The sequence below is a fragment of the Heterodontus francisci genome, chromosome 1, assembly GCF_036365525.1.
Source record: "Heterodontus francisci isolate sHetFra1 chromosome 1, sHetFra1.hap1, whole genome shotgun sequence".
NCBI classification, from domain to species: Eukaryota; Metazoa; Chordata; class Chondrichthyes; order Heterodontiformes; family Heterodontidae; genus Heterodontus; species Heterodontus francisci.
Genome location: NC_090371.1, coordinates 253,816,281 through 253,842,249, shown reverse-complemented (window position 1 = coordinate 253,842,249; position 25,969 = coordinate 253,816,281). Strand labels below are relative to the sequence as shown.

At 42.9% G+C, this 25,969-nt stretch overlaps 1 protein-coding gene across 4 annotated transcripts in view; it reads right to left on the bottom strand.

The window, feature by feature from the left end:
- Positions 1-25,969, bottom strand: part of pgrmc2 (progesterone receptor membrane component 2) — a 51,834-nt gene that overhangs the window by 5,074 nt on the left and 20,791 nt on the right. The window contains exons 2-5 of one of the 4 annotated variants that reach the window (XR_010976030.1): positions 24,024-24,417; positions 21,112-21,169; positions 19,826-19,934; positions 3,211-3,366 (exon numbers count right to left, since the gene is read on the bottom strand). Coding sequence is in view for 1 of the 4 variants with exons in the window: in XM_068042958.1 (XP_067899059.1) it covers positions 3,211-3,366 (156 nt within the window). In the remaining 3 variants the exon portion in view is untranslated. Of the gene's footprint in view, positions 1-3,210; positions 3,367-3,528; positions 3,545-19,825; positions 19,935-21,111; positions 21,170-24,023; positions 24,418-25,969 lie in introns of those variants that run through there. The other 3 variants (XR_010976035.1, XR_010976036.1, XM_068042958.1) reach the window with 3 other exon arrangements.

Below are 25,969 nucleotides of genomic sequence, written 5' to 3'. Positions count from 1 at the left end.
GCTGGTGCCACTTTTAAAGGGCAGCTGGCTAATTTAAATTTTTAAAGTTATAGCCTCCCCCACTTTACTGATCATAAATCTGCTGCCCCTTTCCCACCCCCCAATAACTATAAAATTAAGTATTTGCCCTCTTTCCCCCCCACAAAAACTCAGGTTTCAAACATGACCTTCTGCCACCCCCACCCCAAACTCAGTGGACAGGTCACCTCTTCCCACCATCCCCTACACTAATGATGTAAATTTGACCCCATTCGCCACCACCACCCACCACACTAAAAATCTTAAGTTCCCTTCTTCCCCACCACTGTGGCGCCTGCTTTCCCCAGACGGGAAAGTGAAGGCGCGAGTGCCTGCTGCCGCTCAGAAGATCGTAGCCTGACTAACATTGCAGGCATGTTTATTTAAATCTATTCATTTAATAAATTTACATTTGGTAAGCAGGGTCCCGTCAGCCAGCAGCGGGGGGCGCCGCGAAGCAGCCCCGCTGCCGCCGAGAAGATTGTCCCCGGCCCCACCCCCTGAAGACTGTCTTCCGGCCCCATGCCCTGCTAAGGAGACGTACATCAGGGGCCCTGTAAGATCCAGCCCATAAGATCGAGATCATTATATTCGGGTCAGGATCCTGGCAAATTTGGAAACAAAAGCTCGCTGCTCATTCACAGTACCAAACACCAGAGATCTGGTCCATTTGGTTGAACTATGCATCATTGTGGCTGTTGATTTTTCACCTCTCTGCTTCAATCACAGCACAGCCAGGTCATTAATAGAACTGCTATAATAATGTGCGCTGATCATGTGCAGGTAATGGATACTGTTCTAAATTAATGTTCTGCACTAATCCTCAAAGGTCATAGCTTCAAAAGGAATATCAAACAAGGAGGCCATGAATTTCCTCAATCCAACTTAAACCAATATTACAGCAAATTCTACGCCAATATAACAATCACAGAAACTTCCTGAAAATTTCATTAGCATAAGCCAGAACGTAAGAAACCAATCTATGTTATAAAAATTAAAGTTTAAAGCTATCAAGCAGTCATGTTCAAGGTGTAAAAGTCAGTGTTGTTTCAGGGAAAACCTCTGGGATCCCTACGGAAGGTGAATTTTACAGTTGCAGGCCTGGTTGCTGGTCGTCTTGTAATTGCTGGGCTTTTGCAGTCTTCTTCAGTCCACTTCAGGTTGAAGCCAGTGCTGATGGCTTAGTTCAATTTTCATACGTAGAGTAGTTGGCTTCCAACCCGTCTCAGCAGGGTTCAATTGTGTTGGCTGGAACTCATCTCTCTCTCTCTCTCTCTCTCTCAGCCTTGCTGGAATTCAAGATGGCTTTAATTGTTCATCACGTGGCTGAGGAGAGACCACACTGATCTTGATGTCTGAAGTTCTATACTGGCAAGACCCTCTTTTGTTTCTCAAAACCATTATCTTTTAAGTGTTAGTTTTCCCATGTGACTTTCGTTTTCAGTTCTTGCTGGGCTGTACAATGGGCTTTGGATGACCCTATTTTGGGGATACTGTTCACACTCCATTGTAGTGAAGGTTAGTTGGAGAAAAAAAGTCTGGAGAAGGCCTTTGTCTTTGAATGCAGCTCACATCCATGTGTGATTGTCTTATTTTCATGCAGACGGGGTTAATTGCTTTCCAGTCTTAGATGATGGATGTGCATTACAATGCAGGAGGTCTGAAGATGACCATGTATGCACATGAAGTAGAGGCCCGGCTGAAGACTATTCGGAACTCGATAAAGCCAGAAGCAAACATGAATTGTCCTCCATTTTGTTGACAGCTAATGTCCCAATCTTGTTAAATTGTTCTAAATTTTATAACTTTTCAGTTTGTTTCTGTATTTTCATCGCTACAGTTGTCGTGAGTGTGACACCACCCTTCCTCTGCCAATTTCTTGTACAGTTGGGGTGAGAAATGCATCCAGAACATGCTCCATTGCAACTCTCACCCATTTTTGCACCCATGATATTTTCTACCAGAAATGCCATTAGGCGCAGGAAGCACTTACTAGCAGAAAAAGGTAGAATGATAGTGTCATAATGCATCACATCACGTTAAAAGATATCCAGTTAAAAACTCGTCTACATGGTTTCTGTAGGGCAATGGTTAGGTGCTTTCATTTTGTCGTGGGACTTCTATATTGCAAGTGCGGGAAAATCCTTGTATTACAATCATAAATGTAGCTTTTTTGTATTTTCTGTCTACTGAAAGTAGAACTTGAGGTCTCGTTCTGCATGGCTTAAAATTCCTTGGGCATCTAGGGTATCATTTAACTATATTTGGCTTCCTTGGTGGAAAACAGGAAGACAACTAATGGGAAAGCAGGAAAGTCAGGCTACACACGAAGCATCTGAGGGCCACTCAAGTGTCTCAATTCACAGATCCTCACCCCAAAACAGTGTCTTCATTTCCCAAGTAAAGCCATCCATGGGAGTAATGCCAAATGCGATCATGTGACCTCTAAACCACCTCTGGCACATCAAATGCATTCCCAGTTGTAGTCAAGGTGCTCACTGCACATATTTTTTGCCTCTGGCTCTTTTCAGGCAGAAACAGGAAGCACATTGCTCACTGAGCTCCCTATAAGTCAGGTCATTTGAGATTTTGTTTCATTTTGCAACTGAGCTGAAATCTTCATCCATACTTTTGTCAACTCCAGATTGGACTACTCCAATATGCTCCTAGATGGCCTCCCAACCTCCACCCTATAAATTTCAACACATCCATCAGTCTGCTGCTCATATTCTGTCCCGCAGTCTTCACCTGTCCTCAATAACTTAATATGGCTCGCAGTCTCCCAGCAGCTGAAATTTAAAACTCTTAGTGTTTAAGTCCCTAATGATCTCATCCATCCCAAATGCTGCAAACATCTTCTGTCCCAAAACCCTTCCCTCGAACTCCTCTCAAAGTCTGGCTTCTTGTACATTCCTTCACCCTGGCATTAGTGGTTATGCCTTCAGCCACCTAGATCCCACACTCTGGAATTCCCTCCCCAAACCCCTCTGCCTTTCCAGATTGAAGACCCTCTTTGACTAAGCTTTCATAATCCCTCCAAATATCTTGTGCTCCAAAAAAATTAAACATAATTTGAATATTAGAATTTAGTACGAAATTCTTACCATAGAACAGTTCCAGTACTTTCTTCATGGGATATAGCATCAATTGTACAATGTCAAGTGCAACCAGTGAAAGTCGCTGAATGCTTACCCATGAATTGCATCTCCCATTCTCTAACACTTTCCATCTGTACAGCGTTTAAATCAGACAGATCATCAAATTCGTCCCTCAGAGCTTCTTTATCAAGACAGAAAGTAGCCAATCCCCTAGAGGCATCTCGGCCAGCAAATATGCCGTAGGGACCATCTGTTTAAAAAAAAGTTGCAGAAATAGATTAGAAACTCATTGCATTAGCAGCTGACAACTGAAAATGGATTTTGTCCCAAACTTCTATAAATAATAGCTGACAAAAGAACCAAGAATATTTAATCATTTGATACCTTTAGGCAATTTAACGTGAATAAGTTGCTTCTCATGAAAACATCTGGGAATATAAAAAGGCCATTAGGTTTAACAGGCTTGTTTCTTTTTAAATAAATAAATCCCACTTAATTGCATTCTCATCAAATCCTTTATTTCATTCTTCAGAAATACATCCAATTACCCCTTGAACTCATTTTTATAGACCTAAGTAAGAGTAGGCCATTCAGCCCCTCGAGCCTGCTTCACCATTCTATAAGTTAATGGCTGATCTGATCGTCCCGAGTATGACCTTCCTCAATATTTCCATGTTTTACTGGAAAGTATTATTAACACATTGCTATTATTCTATTTAATTGAAATATAGAACACGGAAAGAGCAGCCTATTGACCCAATTGCTTGCAGAAATGTAGTCAATTAAGAAATAAAGATGAAGGGCCAAAGCCTATAACACATACCACCACAATGGTTGAAAAAAATCTAAAAGGGCAAGGGCAGATCAGTAGTAATTTAGTGACACCAGGCTTGGGTTTAAAGTCCTGAAAAGCCGAAAAATTAAGAATTCAATAGCTCTCGAGTCCAAGGCTTGTGTTTTAGCCTTGAAGTGTGGTTGAGAAAAGCAGACTTATTTTTCTTAGGTCTGATAAAAATGCCACTGTAACAAGCTGCTGCGTTGATCTGCAAAACGTAGAACTGGTTCAGCATGCTCACGAAGCAACACTGAAGCTCAGCATCCAAATAAAGCAATTTATCAATGCTACGACCAGGTGAGAAAGTAGTCTAGGGCTCCCTTTTAGCCTTCAGCTGGTCTTACTGTAACAGGGTTTAATTTTAAACACACCGCGTTTAGCTCCCCCTTGGTGAATCCTTGTTCAGCACTTTCCAATTATAAGGCAAAGAAACCAGCACAAACAAGCTTTCTTAGGTTTAAAGAAGAAAGGTTGAAATTTATTAAACTTAAACTCTAATTTGGTTAATGCCAACGGATACACAACGCGCCCCACGCTAGCATGCATACGCGATACACACATGCAAATAGAGACAGAAAAGAGAAGAAAAATAAAGTAGAAAGGTTTGAGGCAATATCTGAAGAGTTGTTGTTACAGTTCTTCGAGCTCACTGCAGAGTCCTTGATTGTAGGTAGATCTTGCTTTTTGTTGGGGCACAGTATTCTTCTTAAACCTTGCTTGCTGTAAGAGACTTTTCTCTTGGGGTTCATTTGTCTTCAGTGGATTCAGAGGCTTGTGAGAAAGAGATGAGAGCAGACAGGAGAGATCTTCAGTCCAGGAGCAAACAGACTTTCACCCCAAACTGTTTGCACAATTTCAAAAAACTCAGGTTGCCCAGCAGGTCAGTCATGTGACTAGCTGGTATGACCATGTCAGTTTGTGTATTCGGCCATCTTAGCAGTCAACCTGGAATGCGAGCTCCCCCATCTTCAACATCTGGTGATCAAAAGTCCATTGTGGGTTGAATTTCAGGGAATGGCTGCTTTGTCCTTCCAAACACCAGCCACAGCTGATCTGTTCAACAAGTCCTCCCCTCACTCCAGTAACAGTTTAAAATCAATGTTCAGGACAACATAAATGTGCCTCATTCTTGGCAGGTGGGGGCCTGGCATGACAGTCAAAGACAACAATCAAAAAAATCTTAAAATATGGTTGAAGTTCAGAAAATAAAACAGAATATCAAAGCAGCACAATGGAAAAATCCCCATGGTTAAAATGTAATCAATTTTAGAAAGCAAGGAAATCTACCTGATCTCAACAGGCTGCACCAATGGGATATCCAGTGCATGCTCAAGCAGAATCAATGTACCCAGTCTCCAAAAGACATACAGGAGACTTGAGGTGCATGGAATTCTTTCGAGGATCGTTCTTCCAAGACTCAATCTACACAGAGCTATAATATTGAACTGCCTTTACAGTAGATGTGTTTTGATGATGTGAGCAGCAAGACTGGCTGTCAGAGGCCAGTCATCACAGTCCAGGACATTACTGCAGAAGTTCCTCTGTGAAGCTTTCTCAGCCCAACTATTTTCAGCTGCTTCAACAATAGTCTTCCCTGTGTCATTAGAACACGAGTAAGGTCGTTTACCTCCATTCACAACTTCTCCAATAATGAAGCAGTCTATGCCAGCCTGCAAGAGAGCTTAGATAATATCTAGGCTTGAGCTGATAAGTGGTAGACAACATTATCGACCAGTAACTAAACTGGACCAGCCATAGCAAGGCATGGCTACAAGTTAGGTACACTATGACATGTGGCTCACCTCCTGAGCCCTCAAAGCCTCCCCAATATGAACAAAGTCCAAGTCAGGGGGGTGCTGGAATACTCAACAGGCTAGATGCAACCATACACTCAAGTAGCACAATACCACCAAGGATAAAGCAATGTGCTTGATTGGTACCTTTGCCACTGGAATCAATATCCACCCCCTCCGCCACTGACACACTGGCTGCAGGATGTATTGCAGTAACCCAAAGGTACTTGTATTTCACCTACCACCTCTGCCAAGAGGACAAGAGTAGCAATATTGCAGGAACACCTTCAGCTCCAAGTTCTCTTCCAAATCACACACTATCCTGATTTGGCATATACCACCATTCTTTCATCACCAATGGGTCACTATCTCAGAATTCCCTACTTAACATTGTATGGGATCAGCATCAACACAAGGACTACTGCAGTTCAAGGAGATGAACAACGACCATCTTCTCAGGGCAACTCAGGATGGACAATAAAGGCAGCCACATCCCGAGAAAAACAATTTTTGATTTCAATGCAGGTCACATAGAACTTTCAGCTATCTAAATCTTCCCTGAGGGAGGTGAATAGTCATAAGTTTTAAAGTTATTTTTCTAGATGATACTAGATTGGAGCAGAAAGACAGGGTATTCACGAAATCACAAAAAACATTTCCATAAAGTACTTGATAAACTTTCTATACTTATTCACTTTCAATCCTATTCTTAATCAAATAATTACCAAGTTTTTTTCTAAAGGAGTTGATTCACAGTCATCATTTGATCTTGATTGGAGCCTATTTCATAGCTGCTATTCTGTAGATTGCTTGGAAGTGGATGGGTGGTATTTTAATCTTAAGTACCACTCAGATTTTTTATTTGTGTCTTCTAGTTCAGTGAAATTTTCAAAATAATCCTTGCTTTTAACATTTTTTAATATAGATCATACTCTTTCACTAGTCTTTTGAATTCAGTCCCTTTTAATAACAACGTTTTAAGTCTTTGAAATTACCCATGTGACTTCTCTCTATACACTATGGATCATCTTATGGAAGACAGGGCCTCAAAATTGTGCACAGTAGCACAAATACGGCCATAGCATAATACTGCACTTGCATCAACCAACAATCAACTGCGGTACTTAGTTTCACAGTGACAATGTTATTTTCAGAAGAATTGATACATACCCAAATTACTTTTCACTTTTGCCAATGCTCTTGAATATTTAGTATTTCATTTTTTACAAAACACATTATCCTATACTTATGCACATTAAAACAAGTCATTCCCTTGCTGATCCACTTAATTTATCCAAATCCTGTCAAATGCTACCCAACTCTCCATACCAAATGACTACAGTTTGGTGTTACGTTCTAACACGTAGTGAAGTGTTACCCTCAACACCATCAGTATGAAAGAAAAGCTTGATCACTGTCTTAAAGCTCTTATCATCTACCACTTTCTCCTTCTGATTACCAATCCAGTTTTCCATCCATCTAACCAATCTACCTTTAATCATTCCTTAAAAACATTACATGCTGGATTTCTGGTTCTGAAAGTCCAAGTCAATTAGAACCACTGCACAGCCTATGATAGCAATTAAATCAGCTATCAGAAGATTTGTACAGCAAAAACATAATGCTTCTCAAACCATGTCAACTGCTCTTTATGGCCTCTAGAGTGTAAATGAATATCCCATAAAATGCTCTTCTGCATTAACCATGATACTATTTTACCATTCACCGATTCATGTCATTCTTCTTTTTGACAGCAATGCTCAAGTTAATCATGCAAATCAAAGCCTCACCCATCTCCTTGAGGATTATCGAGTCAAAGTCATAACGGCACAGAAGGAGACCATTCAGCCCAGAGTCCATGCCGCTCTCTGCAATCCATTAAGTCCCATTCCCCCACTCTATCCCCGTAACAGCACAGAAACAGGCCACTCGGTTCAAAAGGTCCTTATCGGTGTTTATGCTCCACACAAACTTCCTCCCAACCTTCCTATTAGCATACGCTTCCATTCCTTTCTCCCTCATGTGTTTATCCAATTTCTCCTTAAATGCATCTATTCCAGTTGGCTCAGCTACTCCTTGCGTTAACGGATTCCATTCAGAATCTTTTTAGGATCTGCAATGCAGTCAGTTCCGGAACCTGGGCTTGTTTTCATCTCAGCGCAGCCAACAAATGGAAGACCCATAAATCTGTAGTCAGGCGCACTCCTCTGGTATAAAAGCACTTAAAAGATTATTGAGGCAGTTTAAACAGATCTTCAATTTGTCCAGCCTACTGCAGAATGGCATGAAAAATTTAACACATCTGCCATCTCCTGACATCCTCGAAGGACTTAACTGAATTTAGCACTAAATTTATTTCATACATTTTTTAAAAATGTAAAAACAATTTAAAATCCTACAACACACTCATCAACTTTTTTCCTTACTGATTTCAATGTCCACATTTATGATGGAAACTAATATAAGTAGATCACGCTATAGTTACACTTTACCACCAATGATGGTGCTAGGATTTTAAATACATCATAGAACCATAGAAATTTATGGCACAAGAGGCAATTCAACCCACTGTCTGTGCAGACTGAAAAAGAGCATAATCGCACGTTCCAGCTCTTGGCCTGTAGCCTTGTAAGTTAGAGCACTTCAAGTGCATTTCCAAGTAGTTTTTTAATGCAGTGAAGGTTTCTGCCTTTACCACCTTTTCAGGTAGAGAGTTCCAGAAATAACTTCTTCTCAACTACTCTTTAATCCTCCTACTTTAAATCTACGCCCCGATTACTGGCCTCTCTGCAAATGGAAATAGGTCCTTCCTAACCACTAGAGACCCCACAACTTTGTACACCTCAATTAAATCTCCCCTCAGCCTCCTCTGTTCCACAGAAAACAACCCTAACCTATCCAATCTTCCCTCTTGCTAAAATTCTCCAGCCCTTACAACATCCTCATAAATCTCCTCTGAACACTGTCTAGGGTGAGAACATTTTTCCTTCAATGCAATCACCAGAACTGTAAGCAGTACTCTAGCTGGGCTGAACTAGTGTTTTATATGGTCCCAGCAGAATCTCCCTGCTTACATTCTATGTCTCAGCTAATAAAGAAAAGTATCCCATATGCCTTTTTGACCAACTTATCTACCTGTCCTGCTACCTTCAGGGGTCTCTGGACATGCACACCAAAGTCCCTCTGTACGTCTGCACTGCTCAGTATCTTACCATTTACTGTGTATTCTCTTGCCTTGTTTGCCCTCTGCAATTGTATTGCCTCATAGTTCTCCGGATTGAATTCCATTTGCCAGATTTCTGCCCACCTGACCAGTCCATCAATAGCTTCCTGAAGTCTACAGATTTCTTCCTCATTACCAACCACATGGCCAATTTGTATCATCTGCAAACTTCTTAATCCTGCCGCCTACATTTAAATACAAGTATTGAGCCAAATTTGCTGTAAAAATAACGGTGATTTATGTGCAAATCTAATAGCAACTTCCAACAATTGCACATGCGCAATTAATTAACAGTGAAAATCTGTAAGCTGCTGTCTGAGATGCACTGCCCCCACCATGAGCAGCGTGAAAACAGCACCTTTCTATTTGATTGGCCTTAATCATCCATTTCACCTTTGAGATATTGAAATACTCCATGGACAGACTAAAATTACCTGCTGATCTCACTTGCCTAAATAGTAAAATGAACTACTTGCTCACTAAAAGCTGACAACTGCCAATTAGTACACTTTTTAAAATCTTTATTCATTTCTAACCAATTGTCTTGTTCACATGCCTTGAATCATAAAGTCATAGAACGATGCTATGCTTCTGCTATGCTGGCAACGCTTAGGGTAGATAAGTCACCTGGTCGAGATGGCTTGCACCCCAGGTTGCTAAAGGAAGTGAAGGTGAAGCTAGCAGAAAGGCTTACCATAATCTTCCAATCTTCCCTGGATACAGGGGAGTGCCAGATGTTTGGAGTGGCAAATGTGACACACTTATTCAAGAAAGGGTATAAGGACAGTCCAAGCAACTATAGGCCAGTTAGTTTAACATCAGTGAGAGGTAAGATTTTAGAAACAATAATCAGGGAAAAAGATCAACAGGCACTTGGAGAGGTTAGAGTTAATCAAGGATAGCCATCACAGATCTTTAAAAGGTAGATCATGCTTAACTAATCTAACTGAACTTTTTGATGAAATAGCAGAGAAAATTGATGAAGGGAATGCAGTGGATGTTGTTTATATGGAATTTTAGAAAGCGTTTGATAAGGTACCACATAAAGGCTGGTTAGCAAAATTGAGGCTCATGGAATAAGAGGGCTAGTGTCCAATTGGATAAAAAAGTTGACTTAAGGACAGAAAACAGCAAGTCTTAGTAAACGGTTGCTTTTCAAACTGGAGGATGGTAGAAAGTGGTGCTCCCCAAGGGTCAGTGGTGGGACCACTGCTTTTTTTTGATAGATATATAAAAAGGACTTGTATCTTAGAATACAGAGTAGAATCTCAAAATTTGCAATGACACCAAACTGAGGATTATATGAACTGCCTGCAACAGGACATAGCCAGCGGAGTGGACAGACAGGTGGCAGATGGAGTAAGGAGACGCAATATATACTTAATGGCACAGTTCTAAAGAGTGTGCAGGAACAGAGGGACCTGGAGGTCCAGTGCATCGATCTTTGAAGGTAGCAGGACATATTGAGAGTGGTTAGTAAAGCATATGGGATCTTGGGCTTCATAAACAGAGGCATTGAGTACAAAAGCAGGGAAGTTATGCTGAACCTTTATAAAGCTCTGATTAGGCCCCTACTGGAGTATTGCATCCAGTTCGGGTCACCACACTGATGGAAGAATGTGAGGATCCTTCAGAGGGTGCAGAGGAGATTTACCAGAATGATTCCAAGGGTGTAGGCTTTTAATTTTAATTTAATTTAATTTAGAGATACAGCACTGAAACAGGCCCTTCGGCCCACCAAGTCTGTGCCGACCAACAACCACCCATTTATGCTAAGCCTACAGTAATCCCATATTCCCTACCACCTACCTACTTAAAGCAGTTGATGTAGTCTACGTGGACTTCAGTAAGGCTTTTAATTTAATTACAAGGCTAGGTTGGAAAAGCTGGGTTTGTTCTCCTTAGAACAAGAGATTGAGGGGAGATTTAAAAGACGTGTACAAGATTATGACAGGCTTAGACAAGTTAGACACGGAAAAGCTGTTCTCATTAACTAATGGTATAAGAACTAGGGAACACAGATCAGAAGTTTTGGGCAAGAGATGCAGAGGCAAAATGAGGAAGTCTTTTTTTACGCAGCGGGTGGTGGTAACGAACTGGAACTCCCTGCCCACAAGGGTGGTTAAAGTGGAGACAATGACTTCAAGAGGACGTTGGACGGCCACCTGAGGGAAACAGACTTGCAGGGCTACAGGCATCGAGTGGGGGAGTGGGACTTACTGGATAGCCCGTCGAGTCAGTGTCAGTTCTCTGCAAGAGCAAGCTAGCTAGTCCCGTTCCCCCGTCCTTTCCCCATAGTCATAGAGACATACAGCACAGAAACAGGCCCTTTGGCCCACCGCGTCCATGCCAACCATAATGCCTATCTATACTAATCCCACCTGCCTGCATTAATTCCATATCCCTCTATGCCTTGCTCATTCAAGTACCTGTCCAGACGCCTCTTAAAGTCGCTACTGTTCCTGCCTCCACCACCTCCTCTGGCAGCTCATTCCAGATATCCACTATTCTTTGTGTGAAAAATTTACCCCTTTGATCCCCTTTAAACCTCCTCCCTTTCACCTTAAATCTATGCCCTCTAGTTTTAGTCACCCCTACCATGGGAAACGGACTCTGGCTATCTACCCTATCTATGCCTCTCATAATTTTATATACCTCTATCATGTCCCCTCTCAGCCTCCTTCGCTCCAGGGAAAACAGACCCAGCCTATCCAATCTCTCTTTGTAACTCAAGCCCTCCAAACCAGGCAACATCCTTGTGAATCTTTCCTGCACCCTCTCTAGCTTAATCACATCTTTCCTGTAGTGCGTCGACCAGAACTGCACACAGTACTCCAAGTAACCAACCTTATGTACAACTATAACATGACATCCCAACTCTTGTACTCAATGCCTCGGTCGATGAAGGCAAGCATGCCATACGCCTTCTTCACCACCCTGTCTACCTGTGTTGCCACTTTCAGGGAACTATGTACTTGCACCCCAAGGTCTCTCTGCTCAACAACACTCCCCAGGGCCCTGCCATTCACTGCACGTCATGCCCTGGTTTAACTTCCCAAAATACATCACTTCGCACTTGTCTGCGTTAAATTCCATTTGCCAATCCCTTGCCCACTTTCCCAGTTGATCTATATCCTTAGATAACCTTCTTCACTGTCCACTATACCACCAATTTCAGTGTCATCTGCAAACTTACTAATCATGCCCCCTACATTCACATCCAAGTCATTAATATATATGACAAACAACAGAGGACCCAGCATCAATCCCTGCGGCACACCACTGGTCACCGGCCTCCAATCTGAAAAACAACCCTCCACTACCACCCTCTGCCTCCTACCACCAAGCCAATTTTGTACCCAATTGGCTAGCTCACCCTGGATCGCATGTGTTCGAACCTTCCGGACCAGCCTGCCATGCGGGTCCTTGTCAAAGACCTCGCTACAGTCCAAAGTAGACAACATCCACCACCCTGCCCTTGTCAATCCTCTTGGTCACCTCCTCAAAAAACTCAAACAAATTCGTGAGACATGATTTCCCACACGCAAAGCCATGCTGACTATCCCTAAATCAGACCTTGCCTTCCCAAATGCACATAAATCCTGCCTCTCAGAATCCCTTCCAATAACTTTCCCACCACTGATGTAAGGCTCACTGGCCTGTAGTTCCCTGGCTTATCCCTGCTGCCCCTCTTAAATAAAGGCACAACATTAGCTATCCTCCAGTCTTCCGGTGCCTCACCCGTGGCTAACGATGATAGAAAAATCTCTACCAGGGCCCCAGCATCTCCTCCCATGCTTCCCAGAGCATCCTAGGATACACCTGGTCAGGCCCTGGGGATTTATCCACCTTAATGCGCTTCAAAACCTCCAACACCTCCTCCTTTGTAATGTTGATATGCTCCAGGATATCGCTGTTCCCTCCCTTGAACTCACTAACTTCCATGACCTTCTCCACGGTGAATACAGACGAGAAGTATTCATTTAAGACCTCGCCCATTTCCCATGGCTCCACACATAGATTACCACACTGATCCTTAAGGGGACCTACTCTCTCCCTAGCTACCCTTTGACTCTTAGTATACTTAGAGAATCTTATAGGATTCTCCTTTATCTTATCTGCCAGGGAAATCTCATGGCTCCTTTTCGCCCTCCTAATTTCCTTCTTAAGTGTACTCCTACATCCCTTATACTCGAGGGACTCGCTTGATCCCAGCTGCCTATACCAGACATATGCCTCCTTCTTTGTCCTAACAAGACCCTCAATATCCCTCATCAACCAAGGTTCCCTAAACTTGCCAGCCTTGCCCTTCAATCTAACAGGAACATGCCGGCCCTGAATTCCCATCTCACTTTTAAAAGCCTCCCACTTGCCAGACGTCCCTTTACCTGTAAACAGCCTCTCCTATTCAACGTTTGAGAGTTCCTGTCTGATGCCATCGAAATTAGCCTTCCCCCAAATTTAGGACTTCAACTTGAGGACCATGCCTATCCTTTTCCATAACTATCTTGAAGCTAATAGAGTTATGGTCACTGGTCCCAAAGTGCTCCCCCACTGACACATCAACCAACTGCCCAGTCTCATTTCCTAAGAAGAGGTCGAGTGTAGCCCCTTCTCTAGTAGGGCCATCCACATACTGCTTTAGAAAACTATCCTGGACACAGTTAAATTCTTCCCCATCTGATCCATTAGCACTAAGGCAGTCCCAATCAATATTAGGGAAGTTAAAATCACCTATTACAACCCTAAAATTCCTACACCTATCTGTGATTTCCCTACATAGATGCTCCTCCAATTCCCTCTGACTATTGGGGGGCCTATAGTATAATCCCATCAAAGTGATCACCCATTTCTTATTTCTAAGTTCTACCCATATGGCCTCACCGGATGTTCCCCCAGGGATACCCTCTCTAAGTACTGCCGTGATGTCCTCCCTAATCAATAGTGCAACTCCCCCTCCTCTAAGTTCATCTGCCTTACCTGTAAGGCTTCTTGCATTAGAGTAAATGCAGTTTAGCCTACCAGACCTTCCACGCTCCCTGTCCTGCCCCTGCCCGGCCTGCCGACTGGACTTAGTCATGGAGAGATACAGCACCGAAATAGACCCTTTAGCTCCTCGAGTCCACGCCGACCATCAACCACCCAGTTTATACTAATCCTATATTAATCCCATTTTCCTCTCACATCCCCACCTTCCCTCAATTCTCATACTACCTACCTACACTAGGGACAATTTACAATGGCCAATTTACCTATCAACCCGCAAGTCTTTGGCATGTGGGAGGAAACCGGAGCACCCGGAGGAAACCCATGCGGTCACAGGGAGAACTTGCAAACTCCGCACAGGCAGTACCCAGAACCGAACCCGGGTCGCTGGAGCTGTGAGGCTGCGGTGCTAACCACTGCGCCGCCCTTGCTTGCTTTAACCTCTACATTTGCCTCAACTATCTCATCGGAGAGACTACTACTTTGGGTCCCATCCCCCCTGCCAGACTAGTTTAAACCCTCCCGAGTAGTACTAGCAAACCTCCCCGCAAGGATATTGGTCCCCCTCCAGTTTAGATGCAACCCGTCCCTCTTGTACAGGTCACCTCTGCACCAGAAGAGATCCCAATGATCCAAGTAGCTGAAGCCTTCCCGCCTACACCAGCTCTTCAGCCACACATTCATTTGCCTTATCCTCCTATTCCTACCCTCACTAGCACGTGGCACAGGCAGTAATCCTGAGATTACAACCCTAGAGGTCCTGCTTTTTAACTTTCTGCCTAACTCCCTATATTCACTTTGCAGGACCTCATCTCTCTTCCTGCCTATGTCATTAGTACCAATATGGACCACGACCTCTGGCTGATCACCCTCTCCTTTCAGAATGTCCTGCAGCCGCTCTGAGGCATCCTTGACCCTAGCACTAAGGAGGCAGCATACCACCCTGGAGCCTCGTTTGCAGCCACAGAAACGCCTATCTGCACCCCTTACAATAGAATCCCCCACCACTATAGCTCTTCCACCCCTTTTCCTGCCCTGTTGTGCAGCAGAGCCCTCCGTGGTGCCACGAACTTGGCTGTTGCTGCTTTCCCCTGGGAGATCATCCCCCCAAAAGTATCCAAAGCAGTATATCTGTTTGAGAGGGGGAGGCCACAGGGGACTCCTGCACTACCTGCCTGCGCCTACTACTCCGCCTGGTGGTCACCCATCCCTTTCATGCCTGTGCAGCCATTACCTGCGGCGTGACCACCTCACTAAACGTGCTATCCACGACGTCCTCAGCATCGCGGATGCTCCACAGTAAATCCACCTGCAGCTCCAGCTCCATAATGCGGATAGCCAGAAGATGCAGATGGATACACTTCCTGCACACATGGTCATCAGGGACACTGGAAGCGTCTCTGATTGCACACATAGCGCAGGAAGAGCATATCACGGGGCTGAGCTCTCCTGTCATGACTTACCTTAGATTAATTAATTACTCCCTTAATTAAAAAATACTAATTACACTAGGGGCCTTGTTCTACCCACTACAATCTAAAGTCCTTAATAGGCTACACTGAATTAAAAAAAACACTTTAGTAGTACTCACCTTATCACCAGGTTTTTTTTTCAACAAAAAAACTTTCCCTTTTTTAAGCTACTTAAATGCACTAACAGCTGCTACTCACCCAACCAGCTTCCACGTCTCAGCATGCGCAGAGAGAGCAGGTCCACCTGCCGCTGCCGCTCCTGTCTTCAGGTAAGTGAGGGCAATTTGCCTCACTGCAATATTTTCCCTTCAAGTACTTATCTAATTCCCTTTTCAAAGCCACGATTGAATCTGCCTCCAGCACCCTTTCCTACAGTGCATTCCAGATCATAACCACTCACTGCGTAATCAGATTTTTCATGTCACCATTGGTTTGTTTGCGAATCACCTTATATCCGCGTCCTCTGGTTCTAGACCTTCCACCAATGGGAATAGTTTCTCTCCATCTAATCTATCTAGACCCCTCATGATTTTGAATACCTATGAAATCTCCTCTCAATCTTCACTGCTCCAAGAACAACCCCAGCTTCTCCAATCTAACCATGTAACTGATGGCCCTCATCCTTAGAGCCATTCTCATAACTCTTTTCTGCACCCTCTAAATCCTTCCTGAAGTGTGGTGCCCAGAATTGGACACAATACTCCAGTTATGGACAAACCAGAGTTTTCTAAAGGTTCAGCATAACTCCCTTGCTTTTGTACACTATGCCTCTACTTATAAAGCCCAGGATCTCACATGCTTTTTAAAGTACTTTCTCAACCTGCCCTGCCACCTTCAATGATTTGTTCACATACACACCCAGGTCTCTCTGTTCCTGCACCCCCCTTTCGAATTGTACCCTTTAGCTTATATTGTCTCTCCTCTTTCGCCCTCCCAAAATGTATCACTTTGCACTTCTCTGCATTAAATTTCATCTGCCATGTGTCAGCCCATTCCACCAGCCTATGTCCTCTTGAAGTTTATCACGATCCTCCTCACAGTTCATAACACTAGCAAGTTTTGATTCATCTGCAAATTTTGAAATTGTACCCTGAACACCCAAGTCCAAGTCATTAATATACATCACAAAAAGCAGTGGGCTTAGTACTAACCCCTGGGGAACACCACTGTATACCTTCTACCAGTTTGAAAAACAACCGTTCACCACCATAATAAAAGCAAAATACTGCGAATGCTGGAAATCTGAAATAAAAACAAGAAATGCTGGAACCACTCAGCAGGTCTGGCAGCATCTGTGGAAAGAGAAGCAGAGTTAAGGTTTCGGGTCAGTGACCCTTCTTCGGAACTGGCAAATATTAGAAATGTCATTTCTAATATTTGCCAGTTCTGAAGAAGGGTCACTGACACGAAACGTTAACTCTGCTTCTCTTTCCACAGATGATGCCAGACCTGCTGAGTGGTTCCAGCATTTCTTGTTTTTATAACCATTCACCACTACTGTGTTTTGGTCCTTTATCCACCAGGTATCCATTGCTGCCACTGCCCCTTTTGTTCCATGGCTTCAACTTTGCTGACAAGATTATGTGACACTTTATCAAACATCTTTTGGAAGTCCACAAACACATGAACTGCATTACCCTCATCAACCCCCTCTTTTCCTCATCAAAATACTCAAATTAATTAAGCATGATTTGCCTTTAACAAATTCATGCTGGCTTTCCTTAATTAATCCATGTTCAACCAAGGACTGTTAACTTCGTCCTGGATTATTGTTTCTAAAGTTTTCCCACCACCGAAATTAAACTGACTGGCCTGCAGTTGCTGGGCTGATCCTTACAGCCTTTTTTGAACAAAGATGTAACATTTGCAATTCTCCAGTCCTCTGCATCCAAGTAGGATTGGAAGTTTATGGCCAGTATCTCTGAAATTTCTACCCATACTTCCCTCAGCAAACTAGGATGCATCCCATCCAGACGGCACAGTGGCGCAGTGGTTAGCACCGCAGCCTCACAGCTCCAGCGACCCGGGTTCAATTCTGGGTACTGCCTGTGTGGAGTTTGCAAGTTCTCCCTGTGTCTGCGTGGGTTTCCTCCGGGTGCTCCGGTTTCCTCCCACAGCCAAAAGACTTGCAGGTTGATAGGTAAATTGGCCATTATAAATTGCCCCTAATATAGGTAGGTGGTAGGGGAATATAGGGACAGGTGAGGATGTGGTAGGAATATGGGATTAGTGTAGGATTAGTATAAATGGGTGGTTAATGGTCGGCACAGACTCGGTGGGCCGAAGGGCCTGTTTCAGTGCTGTATCTCTAAATCTAAAATCAGACTTCAAGTACAGCCAGCCTTTCGAATATCTCCTCTGTATCAATTTTTAGCCCATCCAATATCTCAACTACCTCCTCTTTTACTGTGATTTTGACTCTCAGATGCAAAGTACTCATTTAGCACTTCAGCTATGCTCTCTGCCTCCATGCGGAGTTCTCAATTTTTTCCCTAATTGGCCCCACCCCTTCTCAACACAGTTTTACTATTTATATGGCTGTCGAAGACGTTTGGTTTCCCTTTTATGTTAGCTGCTAGTCTCTTCGCATATGCTCTCTTTGCCACTCTTAGCTGCTATTTCACTTCCCCTTTGAACTTTCTATATACAGCCTGGTTCTCGCTTTTTCTGCTTCCTTTTACTCTCTGTCTCTTGAATTATGCAGGGAGCTCTGGTTTTGGTTGCCCTACTTCCCCCACACCACCCCGCCCCCCAAGACTGTACCTGAACCATCTCCTCTTTAAAGGCCACCCCATTGTTCAATTACATTTTCACCTGCTAATCTTTAGATTCCAATTTACCCGGGTCAGATCCATTCGCAACCCACTGGAATTGGCCCTGCTCCAATTAAGTATTTATATTCTAGATTGCTTCTTGTCTTTTTCCATTGCTAATCTAAAACCTATGACACCATGATCACTGCTCCTCTGATACTTGCTCCACTTGACTCACCTCACTCCCCAGAACCAGATCTACCACCAACTGCATCCCTTACTAGTAATACCAGCCCCTTGCTTAGCTAAACTGATTTATAAGAATATATCAAGTACACTTTTACACTAGTAACCAACAGTAGACACAGGGTCCTATCACCATCAGTAACACTCAATGCAAGCCTGCCAGCTTATAGTAAAGAGGCGGCATCATCAGCCCACAAAAATATGAGCATCTGAATATTTAGGTTATAGCTGCTAGCTTTATTGAAGTAATGGGGAAACTAGTCTCACACATTTGGATTCCAGGACACCCTTGATATTAAAAGCAGACTGCATGAGCACAACTAGGGACAAGCTCCCAAAAATAGAATGGGGATCCTGACAGATGGAGACTGCTCCTTCCCTAAAGGATCAAAAATCCTGTAATATATAAAATTCCCTTTGATGACTTTATTCTCCAGGTTCCATTTTGCTCGTCTTCTACTTATTTCCATTTGCTGTCATGTCTGTTTTTGTTAGCCTTGCAATTAGTTTTCTTTTATTGAGACTGAAAGCCAACAAATCCCCTTGACCTGGTGGCCTACATCCTCGGGTTCTAAAACAGGAAACTGTAGAGGTAGTGGATGCACTAAGTTGTGATCTTCCAAACTTCCCTGGAAAATATGACACCGCTCTTCAAGAAAGGAGGGAGAGAATAAAAAAGGGAATTACTTCCTGACATCCTTCGTCAGGAAATGCTGAAATCCATTCTTAATAAAGTGTTAACAGGGCAATTAGAAAATCATAATAAAATATGTTGACTCTGCCTAACTGTATGAAAAGCAAACTGTGTTTGACAAATCAATCAGAATTTTTTGAGGATGTAACTAACAGGGTAAATAAAGGGAACCAATGGACATAATATAGTTAGATTTTCAAAAGGCATTCGATAACATGCCACCCAAGATAAGGGCTCATGGGGTAGGGAGTAATATACTAGCACGGATAGAGGACTGGTTAAAGGACATAAATTAGGGAGTAGGAATAAACGGGCTTTTTCAGGTCGACAGGCTACTACTACTGGGAGCTGCAAGGATCAGTGCTACAGCCTCAGTTGTTTATAATCTATGTTAACCACTTGGATACATTACATTTGATCCCTTCATCTAAGTTTGCTGATAATCCAAAACTAGATGGGAAGGCAAGCCGTGAGGACACAGAGTCTGCAAAGGGATATAGATAGGTTAATTCAGTGGGCAAGTAGATGGCAAACAGAGTATAATGTGAGGTGATTCACTTTGGCAATAAGAATAGAAAGGCAGATTTTAAGAAGGAGAGAAACTATTAAATGTTGGTGTTCAGAGAGACCTGGGTGTCCTCATAGAAGGAACTCAAAGTTAACATGCAGGTACAACAAACAATTAAGAGGGCAAATGGTATACTGACCTTTATTGTAAGGGCGTTCAAGGACAAAAGTAAGGAGGTCTTGCTGCAATTGTACAGGACTTTGGTGAGACCACACCTGGAGCACTGTGTACAGTTTTGACTTCCGTACCTAAGGAATAATATACTTGCCTTAAAAGGGACGCAACGAAGGTTCACTAGATAGAATCCTGGGATGAGAGGTCTATGAGGAGAGACTAAGTAGAATGGACCTACACTCTCTGGAGTTCAGAAAAATGAGGGGTGATCTCTTTGAAACATGTAAGTTTCTAAGAGGGGTTGACAGGATAGATGCTGAGAGGCTGTTTCCCCTGGCTGGAGCGTCTAAAACTAGGAGTCATAGTCTCAGGATAAGGGAGGACCATTTTGGACTGAAATGAGGAGAAAGCTCATCACTCACAAGCTTGTGAATCTTTGTAATTCCTGATCCACAACTTTCCCTTACCCCTATTAGCTGTGGATGCTCAGTCATCAAGTATGTTCAAGGCTGGGATCGATAGATATTTGATCACTAAGGGAATCAAAGGATATGGGGATCAAGCAGGGAAGTGGGGTTGAAGTTAAGGATCAACTGTGTTTCCGTATCCCCAGGCAGCATGGATACCTCAAAGTTTTAAATTGAGAAGACGTTTAAATTACATAAAGAATATAGCATAAATTCACCAAAGAGGAAAACTATAGATATGAGGAGGGACTTGAGAAGTAATGAACTATTTTCATTGGAGTGCAGAGAGATAGTTAAGAGCAGATTTCTAAAATTACATAGGAATTTGATAGGATTAATAGGGAAAGACTATTTTCTTCTTGTGAGGAAGAAAGTGACGAGAGTTATTTATTTAAAAGTCATAAAGAGTGAAGAAAGATGTTATGAGAAGTTCATGTTGCAACATGGAATGCTTTGCTACTGGGGATAGTTGATGCAGAGATCACTATCCTTTAAAGGAAAAATGGACAAATAATTGAAGCGCAGGATGGTACAGTGCTATGGGGAGAATGTAGTACAGTAGGGCCAGTTTTGAATCTCAAAAATGGCCTCCTTCTGGGTTATGTATGTCTATGGTTCTATGGCTTTTGAAAACTTATCTGCAATGTAAACAGTTTCAGCAGGCCTTCATAGCACAAACTGAGGTGCAACTTGGGTTTTAATCACGATATCTAACCTAAACAAATATAGTCCCTAACTGAAATGTACAATGTGATATGACCAAAAATTGTTTTCAGTTTCTATTCATTGAAATGTTAATTAAAGGTTATTCAATATTTTGTGGAAAAAAAGTAGTCCAACTTACCTTTCCTTCTCGTCCTCATGGTTTTGCCGCATAATAGCTGCAACAGTTAATTACAAACCTACGAAATGGGAGATTATATATACATTGTAAGTAATAGCAGCTACCTTGGATAGCAAATTACAACACAGCACAATTGAAGTTGACTATTTAATAAATCACTTAAGTTTTACTCAGTTTGGAAAGTCACTTGAGTCTTCATTGCTACCAGCTTGCAACATACTGTCCAGGGTGGCTACTATTATTTAACACACACGCACACTGTTCCATTTTGAAATCTAAGATTGTATTTTCTGCTGATTTCATAATTAAATCTTTGCAGGTTTCGGTTTCAATCAAGTTGAGCTGGTACCTCCACCATTGCCCTCATTGACATTTGCAATCAGATGTCATTTTTAAAAAGCCAGTATTCTCAACGATGGAAATCTGAAGTGACGGAGGAAATCTTACAAAGACAGTGCCTGAGCATGTAAACTTCAAACCACCCGGAGGTGGGGGTAGGTGGCGGAAGGCCTATTTTAAACAATCATTTGCCACTCAGTTTTACAGGAATATGAAAATGTTAACAATTGGAAAATCTTGTTTTAACTACAAATGCTAGATTTTTAAGGAAAAAAAGATTTTAAAAGACCCAACCATCCCACTACTTGTAAAAAAAAAATGCTGCACACATCGATTGATAATGGAAGCAATTATTGCAGAACTCTATAGCTTACAAGCGATGAGTGGGGGCAAGACTTTTATTCTTCTCTGTTCTTCCCCTCTGAACTTGAGGCACTCCGTTCTCTCAGGTCTAACCCCGACATTGTCATCAAACCTGCACACAAGGGTGGTGTAGTTGTATGGCGTACCGACCTCTACCTTGTAGAGGCTCAGCGCCAACTTTCAGACATTTCTTCCTACCTCCCTCTGGACCATGACCCCACCACTGAACATCAAGCAACTGTCCACAAGACTGACACTGACCTCATCTCCTCTGGAGATCTTAACTCGACAGCTTCCAACCTCATCATAGTCTCGCAACCCCAGACAGCCCGCTTCTACCTCCCTCCCAAAATCCACAAACAGGACTGTCCCGACAGACCCATTGTGTCAGCCTGCTCCTGCCCTACTGAACTTATTTCTTCCTATCTTCATTATCTTTTCTCTGCTGGTCCAGTCTCTTCCCACCTACATCCGTGACCCTTCTGGCGCCCTACGTCATTTTGACAAATTCCAGTTTCCTGGCCCCAACCGCCTCCTCTTCACTATGGACGTCCAATCTTTCTACACCTCCAACCCCCACCAGGACGGGTTGAGGGCTTCTTCCTCGAACAGAGGCCCAAACAGTCCCCATCCACCGCCACCCTCCTCCGCCTGGCTGAACTTGTTCTCACATTGAACAACTTCTCCTTCAACTCCACCTACTTCCTTCAAGTAAAAGGTGTTGCTATGGATACCCGCATGGGTCCTGGTTATGTCTGTTTTTTTGTGGGATATGTCGAACATTCCTTGTTCCAGTCCTACTCAGGCCCCCTCCCCCAACTCTTTTTCCGGTACATGGATGACTGTATTGGTGCCATTGCCTGCTCCTGCCCCAAACTGGAAAACTATCAACTTTGCTTCTAATTTCCACCCTTCCCTCACCTTTACATGGTCCATCTCCGACACTTCCCTTCCTCGACTTCTCTGTCTCCATCTCTGGAAATAGGCTGTCTACTAATGTCCAATATAAGCCCACCAACTCCCACAGCTACCTCGACTACACTTCTTCACACCCTGCCTCCTGTAAGAACTCCATTCCATTCTCCCAGTTTCTCAGTCTCTTGCATCTGCTATGATGCTACCTCCCATGACAGCGCTTCTGATATGTGTCTTCCTTTTTCCTCAACCGAGGATTCCCCCCCACTGTGGTTGACAGGGCCCTCAACTGTGTCCAGCCCATTTCCCGCACCCCTACCCTAACCCCTTCCCCTCCCTCCCAGAACCGCGACAGGGTTCCCTTGTCCTCACTTGCCAGCCCATAAGGATCATCCTCCACCATTTCCACCACCTCCAGCATGATGCCACCACCAAATGCATCTTCCCCTCCCTTCCCCTGTCAGCATTCCGAAGGGATCGCTCCCTCCACGACTTCATTACCCACACCACCTCGCCCCCTTCCCATGACACCTTCCGCTGCAATCGCAGGAGGTGTAATACCTGCCCATTTACCTTCTCTCTCCTCACTATCCCAGGCCCCAAACACTCCTTTCAGGTGAAGCAGCGATTTACTTGTACTTCTTTCAATGTATACTGTATTTGCTGCTCACAATGTGGTCTCCTCTACATTGGGGAGACCAAACACAGACTGGGTGACCGCTTTGCGGAACACCTCCACTCAGTCCGAAAGCAATGACCCCGAGCTTCAAGTTGCTTGCCATTTCAACACTCCCCCCTGCTCTCATGCTCACATCTCTGTCCTGGGATTGCTGCAGCGTTCCAGTGAACATCAAAGCAAGCTCGAGGAACAGCATCTTATTTACCGATTAGGCACACTACAGCCTGCCAGACTGAGCATTGAGTTCAATAATTTCAGAGCATGATGGACCCCCTATTTTACTTTTATTTTAAGTTATTTTTTCTTTTTTTTATATTTTGTTTGTGGTTATTTTATTTTATCTTAGTTTGTTCAGTTTCCCGACCCACTTTTATTTCATGTTTGTATTTGTGGTTGTTCAGTTGTCAGTCCATTAACTCCCTATCTGTACTAACGCTTTGTCTTTCAACCCACCGTTAACATATTGTTTGCCTTTGCTCTATGACCTTCTGATCGGTTATTCTGTGACCTTGTCCTATCTACACCTTCTCTTTTGTTATCTCTTGCCCCAGCCCCACTTTACTTGCTTAAAACCTTCCACATTTTTAATATCTGCTAGTTCTGAAGGATCACTGACCTGAAAAGTTAACTCTGCTTCTCTCTCCACAGATGCTGCCAGACCTGCTGAGTATTTCCAGCATTTCTTGTTTTTATTTCAGATTTCCAGCATCTGCAATATTTTCTTTTATTCTTCTGTTCCATTGCTTAGTTTTTAAAGCCAGACTGATTTAAAAGAGGTTGTTTAGTATTGAAATAACGCCACTTGCAGCAAGTCAATATGGTGCATAAACAATGAGCAGGGATTGTGCTGAATCCTTTAACTCGCCTGCACGAGTTTTTCACCATCATGGTGAAGTGGTATAGCCAGACAGCCAAGCAAAGTCCAACAGCATAAACTTCGGCACTGTATTGCAGACATAACCGAGATTCCAGGTATTCCATGAGACAGTTAAAATCCCAACGGTGAATTCCTATAAATTACAGTTAAATGATTTAACACAACATATTTTCTTCATCATACCTACAAATGTCAGTAGGCTACATTTTCACCCTGGCATAAAGATAATGGACTATGTGGTGGTAATGACGAAATTATGGTGGTAACAATGCCAAAACTGTCTGGCATCAATACGGTGTTTGACATCATTACGCAACTGAAACCCACCGAACAACATGCTGCTGAGGTTGCAATCAATTGGAAATCAATTGAATTGCCAAAAATTACAACTCCTGCACTGTTAAAACCCTTGAAAAAATTTATAACTGTTGAATGAGTTCTAATGGGTTTCTAACTTCCAAATTACTGAAACACCTACACTGGACCTAGGAAGGTGATTTTGTATTTATGGAATGCCAGATTTCTCCATTATGTTTTTAAAAATTCCAATTTAAAAAAAAATTAAAGTGTATCTTCATTTTAGCTTCTATCTTAATCCAATCATTTATTTCACTATCTGAAAATTTAAATTAAAAGTGGAGGATATTAAGTGCTTTTAACTTCCTGGTTTGCTATGTGTGAATACTTCAACGTGATTGGTTGCTTAACTGCTTGCTAACATTACTGCTGCTGCACATCAAAGAACTCCCTTGACTTGCCGTCAGGAAAAGGGGAAAACCATAAGACAGCGACTGCAAGATCTGAGAGCTGATTTCTTCAAGGTCAGCAACAGGCTCGCCTGCTTTGCTGTTGACCACCAACTGTGGGCCAATAAATGCCTGCCCATCTATTACTTCTTCAAAGCCTTCTAATTCTTTTGTGTGGGCTGGGCGGGGAGAAAAGTTAGAAGTCATGGAGAGAGATGCACGAGCTTCAGGTTAGTATCTTAACTCTACTTCTTAGTGACTCCGTTATCCTTGCTGTAGCACAACTTGATGGCTGCTCACCCAAGATCTCAGACCTGCCACATTACTGTGGTAAATCACAAAGGCAGTCTTTAGAGGTCATATCACAAGCTTCAACTTTTCAAGAGGGATAGAGGTTACAAATCCAGAGAGATTGATGACAAATAAAAAGATATCTAACACAAGGTAAATCAATGAAGCATAAACAATCCAGAGAGGAAATTAAAAAGCCTAAAATAAAAGCAAAATACTGCAGATGCTGGAAGTTCTGAAGGATCGCTGACCTGAAACGTTAACTCTGCTTCTCTCTCCACAGATGCTGCCAGACCTGATTATTTCCGGCATTTCTTGTTTTTATTTTACATTAAATTAAAAAGCTTGCTGCACATGGATGCTGAGAAATTCCCCAAAATGCTAAATCCAGATACAAGAGGGTGTCAACCTTGGAGGCTCTGAACCTGCACGCTGGGCAGCAAATGCGAGAAAAAAAAACTGAGGCATCTGTGAAACTGATCTTTGAGCAAAGATCAAATTAAAAGAACTGGCAATTTAAACTTCCTTCCATACCAGAGGCGTTCTTAGAAATTGTTGTCTCGCCACATACATGGCAATGGTGACAATTTCAGCCACATGTATTAATTTTAGAAGAAAATACCTGACATATAATAGATAAATGTACTG